The 13,499-nt window shown below is 32.2% G+C and overlaps 2 protein-coding genes across 2 annotated transcripts; one reads left to right on the top strand and one right to left on the bottom strand.

Annotated features, from left to right (window-relative positions):
• Positions 1-512: 512 nt before the first annotated feature.
• Positions 513-7,273, top strand: LOC109799690 (uncharacterized). Its single transcript, XM_020360300.3, has 12 exons — positions 513-837; positions 1,231-1,827; positions 1,914-1,993; positions 2,239-2,367; positions 2,449-2,602; positions 2,783-2,892; positions 2,980-3,155; positions 4,179-4,242; positions 4,349-4,467; positions 4,872-4,961; positions 6,564-6,678; positions 6,889-7,273. Exons 1-12 carry the CDS (start codon positions 591-593, stop codon positions 7,063-7,065), a joined length of 2,058 nt encoding a protein of 685 aa, XP_020215889.1. The 5' UTR covers positions 513-590; the 3' UTR covers positions 7,066-7,273.
• Positions 7,274-7,319: 46 nt separating this feature from the next.
• Positions 7,320-11,507, bottom strand: LOC109799536 (putative serine/threonine-protein kinase At1g54610). The gene is made up of 7 exons (XM_020360111.3): positions 11,101-11,507; positions 10,336-10,620; positions 9,384-9,701; positions 8,916-9,137; positions 8,397-8,491; positions 8,061-8,178; positions 7,320-7,963 (listed from the first exon to the last, which is right to left on the bottom strand). The coding sequence occupies exons 1-7, from the start codon at positions 11,476-11,478 to the stop codon at positions 7,616-7,618; spliced, it is 1,764 nt and encodes a 587-aa protein (XP_020215700.2). The 5' UTR covers positions 11,479-11,507; the 3' UTR covers positions 7,320-7,615.
• Positions 11,508-13,499: the final 1,992 nt, after the last annotated feature.

Genomic DNA, 13,499 nt, shown 5'->3' on the forward strand with positions numbered 1-13,499 from the left:
AGCTGAATTATTAGTGATTAGTGATTAAGTGTGTGGTTAAGAGGATTAGGAAAAAGTAATGACGTCTTGTTTGGGGTTGATTTGCCTCTTCAATGATGAATGAGAATCCGTATTTGCTTTTACTTGTCGTTGCTTTGCGTACATAGAGTTGGTGATCCAGGGCACAAACTCACATGTTTTGTTGCTCCTCCTCTAATCATCCATGCTACGTCAACGTGATATGGAATTAATGGACCAAACTTCACAACAACAATTCACACAATTTTAAACACATGTTCTTCTGTAACATTTTTTTCTTCTTTTTTTTAACTAGAAACTAATGAATGTATGGTAGTATGTCAAGGGTGAATATGGCAATTCACCTTTAAATGAAGTGGGTAAGAGCTTTGGGCCCACTCACAACAAATGGGTTAGCCTCATTTTTAAACGTTGGTGGCGAGGCTTGGAAGTTGATTATAACACTGTAATCTATAAAATATTCCTCATTATAAATTATAAATATAATAAATACTAAAATAAACAATATTTTATAAAATTACTCTTGAGAGTTGAGGTTGAGACTGATCCCGCGCTAATTCGAAGAGGCAACGATGGATCCAATCATCCTCTCTGACGAAGAAGACCCCTTAACGCCGTTCCCGCTCCGTTCAAAAAAAGCCCGAACCGAACCGGACCCGAACCGAACCGTTCTGGTCCTCGACGATGAGCCGACCCCGCAGAAATCCTCCACACCTTCTATCGTTCCCGAGACTCCAATGTCGGCGCTATTCGATTCCGATATCGCAATCGTCAAATGCACAATGCCTTCCGTTAGGGTTTCCCCTAATAAATTCTCAGGTCAACTCACTGCTATGTGCTATCACTTCACTTTAGCTCTATCCTTTAGTATTATCTATTTTGCATTTTCCGTAATTCGATTTCTTTCTTTTCTGCTGGAACTCTTGCATTGCTCATTTTCAGCGGTTATGAAAAAGAAATAAGAAAAAAGAGGAAATATGAAGTTGCAGTTACATTGTTTATATGATGACAAATTAATTTGTTGTTGAAACTAAATTGGACTTGCAGTGGTGCGGTATTTGTTTTCTCTGTGCTAATATGTAGCTTTCGATTTTCTGGTGGAATTGAATTTGCAATGCGTAGTTTGGGTTTTTTCCTCTTTCAAGTGTTCATTATTCTATGAGAAGTGAATGTCTAGCTGAACAGCTTCTACATTGTTTGTTTGTTGTTTAGGGGTTAGTCAAATGATATGTTTGGAATCGGATAATGAGTCGGAAAATTGTGGAATGGGCAAACGGGAAGAGAATGAACCGAGAGATTCTAGACGGATTTCGAATTCAATGGGGTCTGGAAGTTCTCCTGGTGTATGCTTGGAATCAGATAACATTTTAGGAAATTGTGGAATGGACAAACGGGTTGAGAATGAACAGAGAGATTCAAGATGGGCTTCAACTTCAATGGGGTATGGGAGTTCTCCTCGCATATGTTTGGAGTCGGATAACGAGTTAGAAAATTGCAGAATGGACAAACAGGATGAGAATGAACAAAGAGATTCAAGGTGGACTTCAAATTCAATGGGGTATGGAAGTTCTCCTCGTATATGTTTGGAATCGGATAACGAGTTGGAGAACTGTGGAATGGGTAAACGGGATGAGAATGAACTGAGAGATTCAAGATGGACTTCAAATTCAATGGGGTCCGGAAGTTCTCCTCATATATGTTTGGAATCGGATAATGAGTTAGAGAATTCTGGTATGGGCAAACGGGATGAGAATGAACTGAGAGATTCAAGATGGATTTCAAATTCAATGGGGTTTGAAAGTTCTCCTGGTATGCGCTTCTTCACAAGTTACATTTGTTCTGCACCACGTGAAATGTTTGTTTTGTTTATTGGTTTATCTAATTGAAAATTACAGAGAGGCACATTTCATGTGGAAATGCTACTCAAACTGAAATGCCTGGGGACAACCCTTCGAATCCAGCCTCTTTACAAGTGGTTAGTCATTTGATCATTATTTTCTGTGTTGTGTTTATGCACATGGATGTAATTATTTATTCTCTATTTGATTTTTCATTGATAATATAAATTTAGTTATTCTAATTGTATTTGTTTAAAATGAAAAAGTCGATTGTGTTGATTTTCCTGTGCTGCTTGCATTTTGCTCCATGTATATGGGAGAATCTGAAGCTATTTTATGAGTTTATGGCCATCCTGATTAAGAAAATACGAACATGGAGCAGGAGGAGAACGCCAAAAATATGAAAAAATCCAAAGTTTCTGCAAAGAACACAACCAAAGCAGTGGGAAAAACAAAAATGACAAAAGAAGAAAGAAGCCTCCTGATGGAGGAAAAGAAACTACAGAAAGAAGTGCGTTTAGTTTAAACTCTGATCATTGTTTATACTTTATATCATTCAGAATATGATAGCTCATGAAAACTTATTCTTCAGCAAGAGAAGTTAAAAAAAGCTGCTCTGAAGGCTGAAGCTGCAGAACTAAAAAAAATTGAAAAAGAAAAGCAAAAGTGGGAAAAAGGGAAGTTTGCAATAAAATCTATTGTGGCTGAAATTGATGCAAAGGTAGTTGAATCAGGTTCAATTGGAGGTAGGTTACTGATATCTGAATCCATAAGTACATGATAAATTTCTATATAGTTTCTTTACTATGATTGTTTTCTGTTAAAACTAATACTCTCGCTTATCTGAATTCATAACTTCAATATATTTTAATGCAATTTTTTAATCATGATTGTTTTCTTATAAAACTTCTATTCCCTTTCTTCAGGACATCTGCTTTCTAGGTTTGCTGAAAAAGGCCTTACATACCATATTACATCAAATCCAATCGCAGGATCAATTTTGTGGTCTATGAAAGTTCCAGAACATATTTCACAGGTAAGAAATTCCTGTAGTACATCTTTAAGCACCAAATTCATTAAGCATTTTGCTGGCATTGATTTGTTTTTTATTTATTATTTGCAGCTTTCTACTGAAAGAATTGAGATTCCATATGTCTTGCTTGTTTATGAGGCTGACAAATTTTGTAATCTTGTCATGAATGATTCTCTTTTTAATCAACTCTCTAGAATTCGAAATCTTTATCCAGCTTATACAGTTTGTTACCTCACCAATAGGTTATTGGCTTACATTAATAAAAGGTGAGTGATATATTACAATTATCTGAATACTTAATTCTTCTAGCAATTAGTTACATTTATGTTTTAGCGTATTGTGCAGTTTGTGCTATGTTGCTATTGTGTTTGCATAATCATGTCTGCAGTGTGTATATTTGCCAATTCACCTCCACCCCGAATAACTAAATATCGGGTTTCAATCAAACTCCGAAAACAAATAAAAGGAATATAATATAATAAAAAAGTTAGAAGTACTCAATAACTTTTTTACATTTTACATGCATTTGAGTTAACATTAATTTTGCTAAACATACTCATCAGTCATGACCCATTTGATAGGGCTCTATTTACATAAATGGTCAGCTACCCATCTGTATTCATTTGCACCCCTATAAACTTTTTTATAATAAATAAATTACACTACCGTCAACCATTTTATATCTATTGTTGAAATTTGTATGATTGAAAAATATTGTGCAATTGGAATTCGGAACTTGTGTTACTGGTCCTTGTGTGACAAGCTCAAACATGCACCTTATTTTCTATTCTAACCATTTACTTTAAATATCTTTCTATAAATACAAGATTTACTTGATTCTTTTTTTATTTTTTAGATGTATAGGTTAACTGGATATTTGTCTATAATTACTTTTGAATAGAAATTTCTATTAAATATTATTGAAATAGTGTAAATGAGGATATTTCGAAAATCATATGCAATATTTTGCCAAAATGCAATTCCTTTCAGCCAAGAGTAAGAAAATCTTAGTCTAGACTCTAGACTGAATGTAAGTTTCATGCTGTGCAAGGTACAAACACATTCCTGATTGCCAAATGCAATGAAAAATTACCAAAAGGATGCTACATAGTGCATCCAACTTTCTTGACAGATAAAATTCCATACTAATATTTTTCTTCTGCATATAATTTTTTTTAAATATATGTCAATGATTTCTGATACTTTTGGCCAATTTATTGGTAACATATAATTTCTTTTTAATTTCACAATTTTATTTTGTTGAAACTTTGATTTTCATGATCTGTTAGGGAACAAGAAAAATATAAGAACCCTGAAAACAATAGTTGTTGGAGACGTCCACCTGTCGAGGAGGTTAGATAACTGGCCTTTTATTTTCAAATTACAAGGAATAGGTCATGTTTTAGATCTTTGCCTAGTTTAAAATGTCTATCTTTTTTTGTTTTAAACTGTATTGTAGGTTCTGGCAAAACTAACGACTAATCTCAACAAAGTACATTCCAGGCAGTGTGTAGATGAGGCTGAACTGGCCGAGCATGTTGTTGGTTTGACCTGCAGCCTAGCATCTTGTCAGTTTAGGTACTTGATTCCTCTACTCTTGGTATTGAATTAGACTCCTATCAATCTTGGAAGCAAAACAGTTTCATGTGCAAAACTCCTACATGTAAAACCTGTTATGCTTAATCTATTAAAGGGTACATTGATGAAATTTGAAATGTCTACTGATTCTTAGCTATATCCGTTATAAAAATAATCCATTGTTTTCTTTCTTTTTCACCATTTTTCATGCATATGATCTGTTTATTTAAATTTAAAATTTGCATTGAAGCATTTATTTTTTCAGTTTGCATGAACAGCTCCCATGTACTAAAATTGGTGTTATTCAGAAGACACGATACTTGCTTTTTAACATTGTAAAGATGTTACATACTTGTATAATTTTTTTTTTAATCTTATACCATTTTTGTGTATTTAAACCGCAGAAAGAAGTTAACCCGATTATCAGTAAATGCAAATGGAGCCCTTATTCCAAAAGACTGTGTTGACCGGAATTTGATAAAGAAATCTTTGTGGTGAGTGATTTGTACATTGTTATATTGCATAAAGAAATGCTAGCATCCTCTTAATTACTTTAAAAGTATTAAATGAAAATGCTTAAGCATTTAATTTCTTGCCAACACAAAAGGCATTTAATACTTTTTTCTTGTGGTAATTACGAGAACAATTAGGCTGAATAATTTGCAGGATTTGTAATTTTTCTATTGCATAAACTCTTTGAAACCAATACATGGCTCTATTTCCAATTCTATTACTCATTACCAGTTGTTGTTTACCTTCATTTGATTTATTTTGTTTTCATCTGCTTGTGTGCTTCATGTCTGTTTTGTCCTTTCTACTTGTATGTTTAAGAGTTTGATTATCTAAATACCTGAATTATTGCTTGCTCTTCCTTCGTTCTTTCTGCCATTTTCTTTTTCATTTTCAATGTTAACACAGATTGAAAATGGTATTAAGTCAAGTGCTATGTTTTCGAAGTTGCTAATAATTTAACCAATGTAGTTTGTGCAATGGCAAATGATATTAGGAAGCTATTGTTGTAATGACTTTGTAGCAAGCTTTACAATTAGACTCACTAGTCAAGGCTTTCACATAAAAGACAATTGTTTAGCTTAACCCTTAAAACAAGTGGTGAAGGGCAAATTGCAAGAATTTTTCTTTTTCTTGTTTGCAATTGTGATTAGGAACACCTGGCATTCTTTACTTAAAGTCTATTATAAGATGATTTCTTGATATGACAATATAACTTGCTATTTATCAAGGTAAATCTAGGTGGGATGAGTGTCTGGTGAAATTGTTCTGTTCTATAACAATGTAGAGGCCACTCAGTTAAGGGTTAGTGAAGTAGTCAGAAGGATATTTGTAGTGGCTTGATGTATTTGGTTTGAGGAGAATAAGAACCACCTTGTTGTTTAATTTTAATTGGTGAAAGATGGTTCTTTTGTGACCGAGGATGAGCCTTGGCACAACAGTTAGATTCCTGCATTGCAACTTGGAGATAAAGTTGCATATATCTACCCTCACCATATCCACTAGATGGGGAGCCTTGTGCATCGGATTGCTCCTTTTTGTTGGTTTTCTTTTTTTTTACTGTATTAGTTTACCTTTGGCATTTAGAATGAGGTTTATTAATTTAAATTAAATTTAAGCTGAAGACCCTTCTGAGATTCTGTAGCTTCTTTTCTTTTCGCTCAAGATCAACTGATCAAGACTAAATGTTCTTTTTGTGATCTATTTCTTGTTTCTATCAATATAATTCACTGATACTTAAATTGATGTTCTTTCTACCAAAAAAGGAAAGAAAAAGAAAAAAAAAACTTTTTGTGGTCTGTTTTATTTTGTATGTGATGAATTTGTCATTTCTGCCTCAAACTTACCTGATACTAAACTTTTCTGTAGGAGAGATGTTTGATATTATCTTATCCTTGACTTAAAATATTTGAATTTCCTGTATTCAGTGTACTTAGACAACAATATTTTGAAAGATATATTTATTGATACTTACAAGTCAAACTACTTGATTGTGGAGTAAATGGGGCTTTCATCTAGGCAATATTTCTTTCAATTCTGCTTTGCAATCTATACATTGAGTTCCTCACCTTGACATCCATGACTAGGTTAAAAGCTTTGGTTGCTATCCCCAAGGTACAGCCACGATTTGCTATTGCTATTTGGAAGAAATACCCAACCATGAAGTCCCTGCTAAGTGTTTATATGGATTCAAGTAAATCGGTATGTGTTGTTAATATTTACTTTGTTTGCTTTGACCTTCCTGATTGATTGCAGAAAATTTGGATACAAAGCAATGCAATTTGATTAATATCTTTTAGTTGCTCTAGTTACAAATAATTGGGGACAAAAGAAAGGATGACCATTAAGTTTATTGTCCTTAATGATGGAAGGTGCGATATGAAAAATAAGACTATGGTTTTATTGCCACAGGAGCATGAGAAGGAATTTTTACTTAAAGACTTGATGACAGAAGGCTTGCTTGGTGGTGACAGAAGGCTAGGTGAGGTTTGTTCAAAGAGAGTATATAGAATTCTAATGGCGCAAAGCGGATGCATTAGAACAGATGATGTGGAGAATGGTGCTGATTTCTTTGAACGTCAATCATGAAGTGCTTTGTCCTTGTATGTAATCTGTGTTTAAGAAAAGGTGTCTACATGTGAATACCCAAGGGTGTCAACCTTTTAGATGTTTAATAAATTTTACGTTTTATAAATTAAAATCTGTTATAAATATTTTATATTAGTGATAAATCATTTGAATTTTTTTCATGCCTATTAATGAAGTTATAGTGGTGGTTATAACCAGGTTACCTTTATGAATAATATTAGTGCTGAAGAAATTGGTCATAATTAATGAACTAATGAGGAACTTTATATTTATCACTGAACTTCTGTCCCTGAAAGATATGCTTTATATGTATTGATTGTATCTGTACAACATTATTTGTACAGTTTCTTTATACAAAGAAAAGTGGGAAGAAGAGAAATTTAAGATAGATAGTGTGAATGTGTAATAGAGAGATAAAGAGGAAACATTATTTCAAAATATACTTATTATTCTAAAAATATTGTCTATAATAAATTATACGGTAAATTAGTAAATTTTATTTCTGAATGTTCAGACTACCAAGGATTATAGAACAGGAAGAGACAGAAAATCACATTTCGTTACCCAACTTGTTATTTGGTCCGTAGAAGCTTGATAGCTTCTCTTGATCAAGCCGAAAATCCAACGCAGAAAAGGACTTACGCAAGGGACCAATTTCACTGCTTTCATTGCGATTGATGACATCAATTATAGAGGCTTGTAAGAGGGCATAGTTTTTTATGTTCTTAAGAGCATTGGGATGGCCCTCAGTTCTGGGGGATTTTCTCACACTAGAGAGAAAAAGTGGTGATAAAGATGCATTCATGCTCATGCTCCTCTCGTTCATAAAGAATGACCACGCGCTGCTACTTCCACTATTCCTTGTTTCTTCTCCTTTCATGTTTTGTAACACCCTCTTCTATTGTCAAAACCAAAAGCATACAAATTATTAGTTCCTTGTAGATGATTCTTGATGACTGTTTTAAAGGATATATTTAGTGAAGCATGGATCTGACCTCCTTTGATGATTCTGAATCTCTCCATCGTTGTTCTGCAGTTTGGTTCTTTCGTGAGTGGCTCACATTGGATGCACTTGTTTGAAATACTTGCCCTTTATTTTTCAGACCCTTGCGCCTTTAATGTGTCATGAAAATTATCAATTTCAGTCTAAGAAACCAACGAAAATCCAATGTTGCACTTTATTTATCAAGAACACATAATTTGGTCCACACTTGTTATCTACAAATATCATATGTGAAAACCACAATTGCTGGAATTGTTTTCTTCACTTCCATCACTTAAAGAGTAACTCATATTAAAGACAGCTTTGAAGTTCTGAATTGATAGCATACCTTTTGCGTCTCTTTGTTTGTGAGCGTTCATCCTCATCGTTGTAGATTACTGGCAACGCTGAAGGGTCGCATGCTAATGGACTTGATTTGAAAAACTGTAAGCAGTCAACAATTAGCAGGTTGTAGTTTGAAATAATATGTTTTTAGGAAACATAAAAATGATGTAATCTAGGAAATCACACGATGTTCTTATTGGATTAAAGCAATTTTCTTTGTTTTCTCTGAAATGTTTGAAAGTGTATACATCTGTATGAAACTTGAAAGTTTAGTAACAAAATCCTTGCGAACTTCTAATACCATGTGGCTAATCTAAATCAGGACTATATTGTCAAATCATGATGATGTTGTCGAAAAGTGAAGATCGAGGAACAATGACTTAATATGGACACTATTATACTCTCAATAAGTCATTAATTATCAAAATGTAGACCAAATCAAACAAAATACATCAAACTTCACATACAAGCAACAAGAAGCATCACAAATTAGAAACAAGCTGCTAGAGAAGAACTAACTTACTTCACTTTCAAGAGCAGAGGCAGCGGTGCCACGAGAATCAGAGTGCAGATGAAGAAGTGTAGTCAAGAGAGCACAAGCAGAGGAAGGAAAGTCCTTAAAATTTTCTTCATAATTTGCTTTATAATGTGGTGGCGGACGGAAGCTTGTCATTAGCTTCGTTTTCATCCAGTAATCCGCTGAAGGTGAACCACAAAGTTTGAAGATCATGTGAATCTGTTCAACCTTCATACATAAAATGCTTAGTAACTCATCAGACTCCAAAAACTGCTATTGTTTGAATAAACTTCTCACAAACGGGTATTTCATACTAATGATATGATTATACCAAAAATTAGCTTAAGCTAGCAAAGTGTGATATAACTTGTTATAAGTCTTCAAAATGATAAGATCAATCATCAATCATCATTTGTATATGATGTCCAAGCTAAAAACTTTTACTATTTTCATAGAGGCCAAATGAAGTTTTACCTCAGTCCTCCCAGGCATAATTGGTCTTCCATGAAACATCTCAGCCAACAAGCATCCTGCACTCCATAGATCAATTGAATATCCATAATGTGTTGAACCTAATAGAAGTTCAGGAGCTCTATACCAAAGTGTCACCACTCGATTTGTAAAAGGCCCTTCAGGTTTAATAGCAAAAGAATTTGCCAGCCCAAAATCTGCAATTTTTAGCACCCCTTTTTTATCCACTAGCAAGTTTGATGGTTTAATATCCCTATGCATAACTCCTCTCTCATGACAATGATGGAGCCCCAAAAGCAGCTGCTGCATGTAACACTTGATCTGCATAAATTACAACTAATTAAACCACTCTGCTGAACCAAATATCAATATGAACAGCATAGAAAGTGACCATAGATTTGTAAGTTTTAGCTAGTACAAATCCTACAGTTATTAATTGACAAAATCAATAGCAACTAAAAGGAACAAATCATTTCTATTTATATGGCACAGAAATGCTAGTAACACTTTCTCTATTACTTTTTTGGTAATATTTTTTCTATTATTAGTTGAATATCACAAATTTTAGTAGATTTTACTACTAAATCAAGAGAGAAATCTTAAATAATAGGTGGGATCCACAAAATTTATAATTTCTAATAAAATTCAGTCAATAACAAAGAGTGTCACAAGCATTCCTTGTATCTGACATTATATGTAGCCTTTCATAGCCGCAAACAAATCACAGTTTACAAACATTTCAGGATGAATCCTTGGAAAAAAGAATTGAATTAGAAAATACTTTCAGTACAAAAGTTTTTTATATTCTCATCCGATCATAGATACTCGTGATATATGTTTAGATTGTTAAACTTTTGTAACATTTAGTTTAAATGTCTGATATAGGGTGATTTCTAATGTGTAAAACTTTCACACCAATAGTATATCAAAATTAATCTCAGGACCGAAATCCAACCTGTGGTTCAGTGAGTTTCTCCCCAGGGCGAGAGATGATTCTTGTAAGATCAGATTTCATGTGATCAAAAACAAGATAAAGACTATACTGCATCCTTGATGTCGCTAGTCCTTCCAGTTTGATGACATTGGGATGATCCAGTGTCTGCAGTATCACGATCTCTCTTGCCATAAACTTTATGCTTTCAGGATCCGATGTGTCAAACTTTACCTTCTTCAAAGCAACAATCTTTCCAGTATCCTTATCTCGGGCTTTGTATACATTACTGTATGTACCTCGTCCCACCTACAACCCCAAATAAAGAAGTTACTATAACTAAATGGAACTAAAACCCCTTCTTCAACATTATGGTACTGATCAATCTCCACGTGACATGTAACCAAGTTTTAATAATTATATGTCAGGTAAAGATTAATCAAAATTATAGACACATGGTAATCTCAGATCATGTAATAATTTCTCTCAACATACATGTGAAGAAGAGAAAGAACAACATGAAACTATACATACGCAACTAAAGAAATCTTGTGCATTAGTATCAGAGAAATTTTTGGACAAGTATGAGCTATAGCAAAGAAACAAGCGTACGTACTGCTTCTATTAGTATTATGTATTGTTCATTTTAAAGCAGTAATGTCCTACATGCAACTTTACACATGTTTAATAAATGGAATGTTCACTAATCATGATTAACTTATTTAGCTTCAAACTATAATTAAGGAGTGTCTAGTTAAGAATTTATTGACATATCGGAGTATTATTTACCTTTCCGAGTTTTTCATATGAATCAGCACTCTTGGGGACCAAAGTAGCCAAAACATTTGGTGGAATATTATCAACGAGCCATTTTGGCCACCCCTCCACAAATTCATTGCGTGCAATATTCTTCTTCTCCTCAGATCTCTCTGAAACATTTCCAACTTCACTTTTGTCATCATTTCTAGGAACACCCTTTACTACCTTACTAGTACTATCTCTATTTTCTTTCTCACTCGACACTTTCTTATTAATATCCTCTTCTAATCTCACTTCCACGTGAGTGGGTGGAGAAGCAGTGTTTGCATGGTCTTTGTTTGGTTTCAATCTCTCTGTGTTGTGGTTTTGGTTCCGAGGAGGAGTCAATTTGGTGTTAATGCATCCCATATGGCGACTCGAAGCTGCAAATATCTCTGTTTAGGTGACAACCAGATAACACTACAACTATAATATATATAACTAACTATAATAATAGACTTTACATCAAAAGTATCTTTTACTAGAATAGTTCCACAAAATTTTATTATAATCGGTGAAACTTTTTCTCATAACTCAAATTCGAGACTTTGATTAAGTTAGTAAGTTGATATTATTAGGATCACTATATCTAAGGCATTATCAAATTTTAGATTTTTAATTAACTTTTAATGTCTATTGATTTTATTCTTAAAAATGTACTCCAATAAGTTAAGCTCTCAAATAAAAAAGGTGTTAATTAATTATTTATTTCGATTTCTATATTGTAGTGTAATAGAAACAATTCTTAATAGCTCATATGAGGTGATGTTTGGATATTTAATTTTAGGGAAAAAAATCATTGACATTTGGGTGTAAATTACTAGAAGAAAGGAGGGATAAGTTATTGATAAAATTATGAAATAATGGGAGAAATAGATTAAAAAAATAAGTATTGAGTAAATATTTGTATTGTCAGGGATTTTAATGAATCGATATTTTTAATAAAGCAAAAATTAAATGAATTAAATTCCACACTATTACCAAATGTATAATGCTTGTTAGGATTAAATATAAGGAAAACTTTTTAATAAAAGAGACAAAAGTTACTTCATTGAATAAATAATATAAGAACTTTAATTATATTAATCATTGAAAATTTATTGAGTGTTGTAATTATGATATTAGATATGTTTATTGATTTTTTACACTCTCTACATACATTTTCATAAAACTCTATTTCATTTCCTCAATAATATGATTTCTAAATGAACTATCAGTATGTATGAGTATATTCATTTGAGAGAGATTAATCTCTTAAATAAAAATCTTCATACATCTGAGAGATTAGTCTTTTTCTCTTTCTTTCCAGAAGATACCTTAAGCGAAAAAAAAATTCATTATTCATTCTTATATAATGAAGAAATTAGTATATTTATATATTTAGTAATGTTAAAATTTAGAGAAATAAATATTTATTTATTGAAAAATTCTCTAAAAGCTATTAAACTTAAGACTTTTTTTTAAATAAAACATACATTAATTAACAATTAGAGAATACTTTATGTGAAAAATGAAATAGGATGAAATAAAATAATGTTAATATCATAATTTAAGTATTTATAATGGAATCGATAATATTTTCTGTTTATTATTTCTAAAGTAGAATTAATCGTATAACTTTATTTTCTTATATGACCCTTCTTTTAAATATAAAGAATAAGAAATGTAATTTTATTATTAAAAAGAATACAAAAGTATTGGTATAATTAAATCGTTAAATGAGAAATTTTATATCACTTCACTTAAATCCAAAGGAAAGAAAAATAAGAGAACAGAATAAAATGAATTTCATCATGTTTCATTCCATGACACCATATTATATTTTAAACAATCTAAATAATAGTAAATAATATCAATTGATTCTTGTGACAGTTTCTATTCATCGTCATTAATTCAAAGGAATCTTTAAAGTATTAAAAAAATAAAAAGCTTTTGTATTTTATTCAAAAATAAAAAAATTCTTACAGATAAAAAATGAGTACAATAAACATATATCGTCAACCAACAAAAACATTATATTAGATACAACATTTTAAGGTGATTATTTTTAAGTTAATAAATTTAATACGTGATAAATTTTTAGATGATAATGAAAAAAATCTTTTAATTTGATATTTGTACTATTTACTCACGAAAATCATCCAATACTCATTTTAAAATATAAATAAAGTACTGAATAAAATATATTTATGAGTGTTTTAGGAAGATCCAAACAACAAAAATGGTAACTAAAAAAGAATGTTTGGGTGGAAACAGCTCTTAGCCGGCATAGGATTGAGAATAAGCCAAACACTACTCTGCCTTTGTCGTCAGAAAACCAATGTTTGGAAGATTATGATATTAGAATTACCGGCTTGTGCGCACAACACCAACGCTACTCTCTTTATTAA

Source organism: Cajanus cajan, chromosome 2, assembly GCF_000230855.2.
Source record: "Cajanus cajan strain Asha chromosome 2, NIPB_CcT2T_4, whole genome shotgun sequence".
In the NCBI taxonomy this organism is placed as follows: domain Eukaryota; kingdom Viridiplantae; phylum Streptophyta; class Magnoliopsida; order Fabales; family Fabaceae; genus Cajanus; species Cajanus cajan.

What these genes read in the sequence shown, in the direction of transcription:
- LOC109799690 (XM_020360300.3), top strand. Translation starts at nt 591, where the DNA reads ATGGATCCAATCATCCTCTCTGACGAAGAAGACCCCTTAACGCCGTTC. An exon ending in TTCCCCTAATAAATTCTCAG is followed by an intron (nt 838 to 1,230) that starts GTCAACTCACTG and finishes TTTGTTGTTTAG; the next exon opens with GGGTTAGTCAAATGATATGT. An exon ending in TTGGCTTACATTAATAAAAG is followed by an intron (nt 3,156 to 4,178) that starts GTGAGTGATATA and finishes ATGATCTGTTAG; the next exon opens with GGAACAAGAAAAATATAAGA.
- LOC109799536 (XM_020360111.3), bottom strand. Translation starts at nt 11,478, where the DNA reads ATGGGATGCATTAACACCAAATTGACTCCTCCTCGGAACCAAAACCAC. An exon ending in AGAAACTCACTGAACCACAG is followed by an intron (nt 9,702 to 10,335) that starts GTTGGATTTCGG and finishes TAATTTATGCAG; the next exon opens with ATCAAGTGTTACATGCAGCA. An exon ending in ATTCAGAATCATCAAAGGAG is followed by an intron (nt 7,964 to 8,060) that starts GTCAGATCCATG and finishes TTTTGACAATAG; the next exon opens with AAGAGGGTGTTACAAAACAT.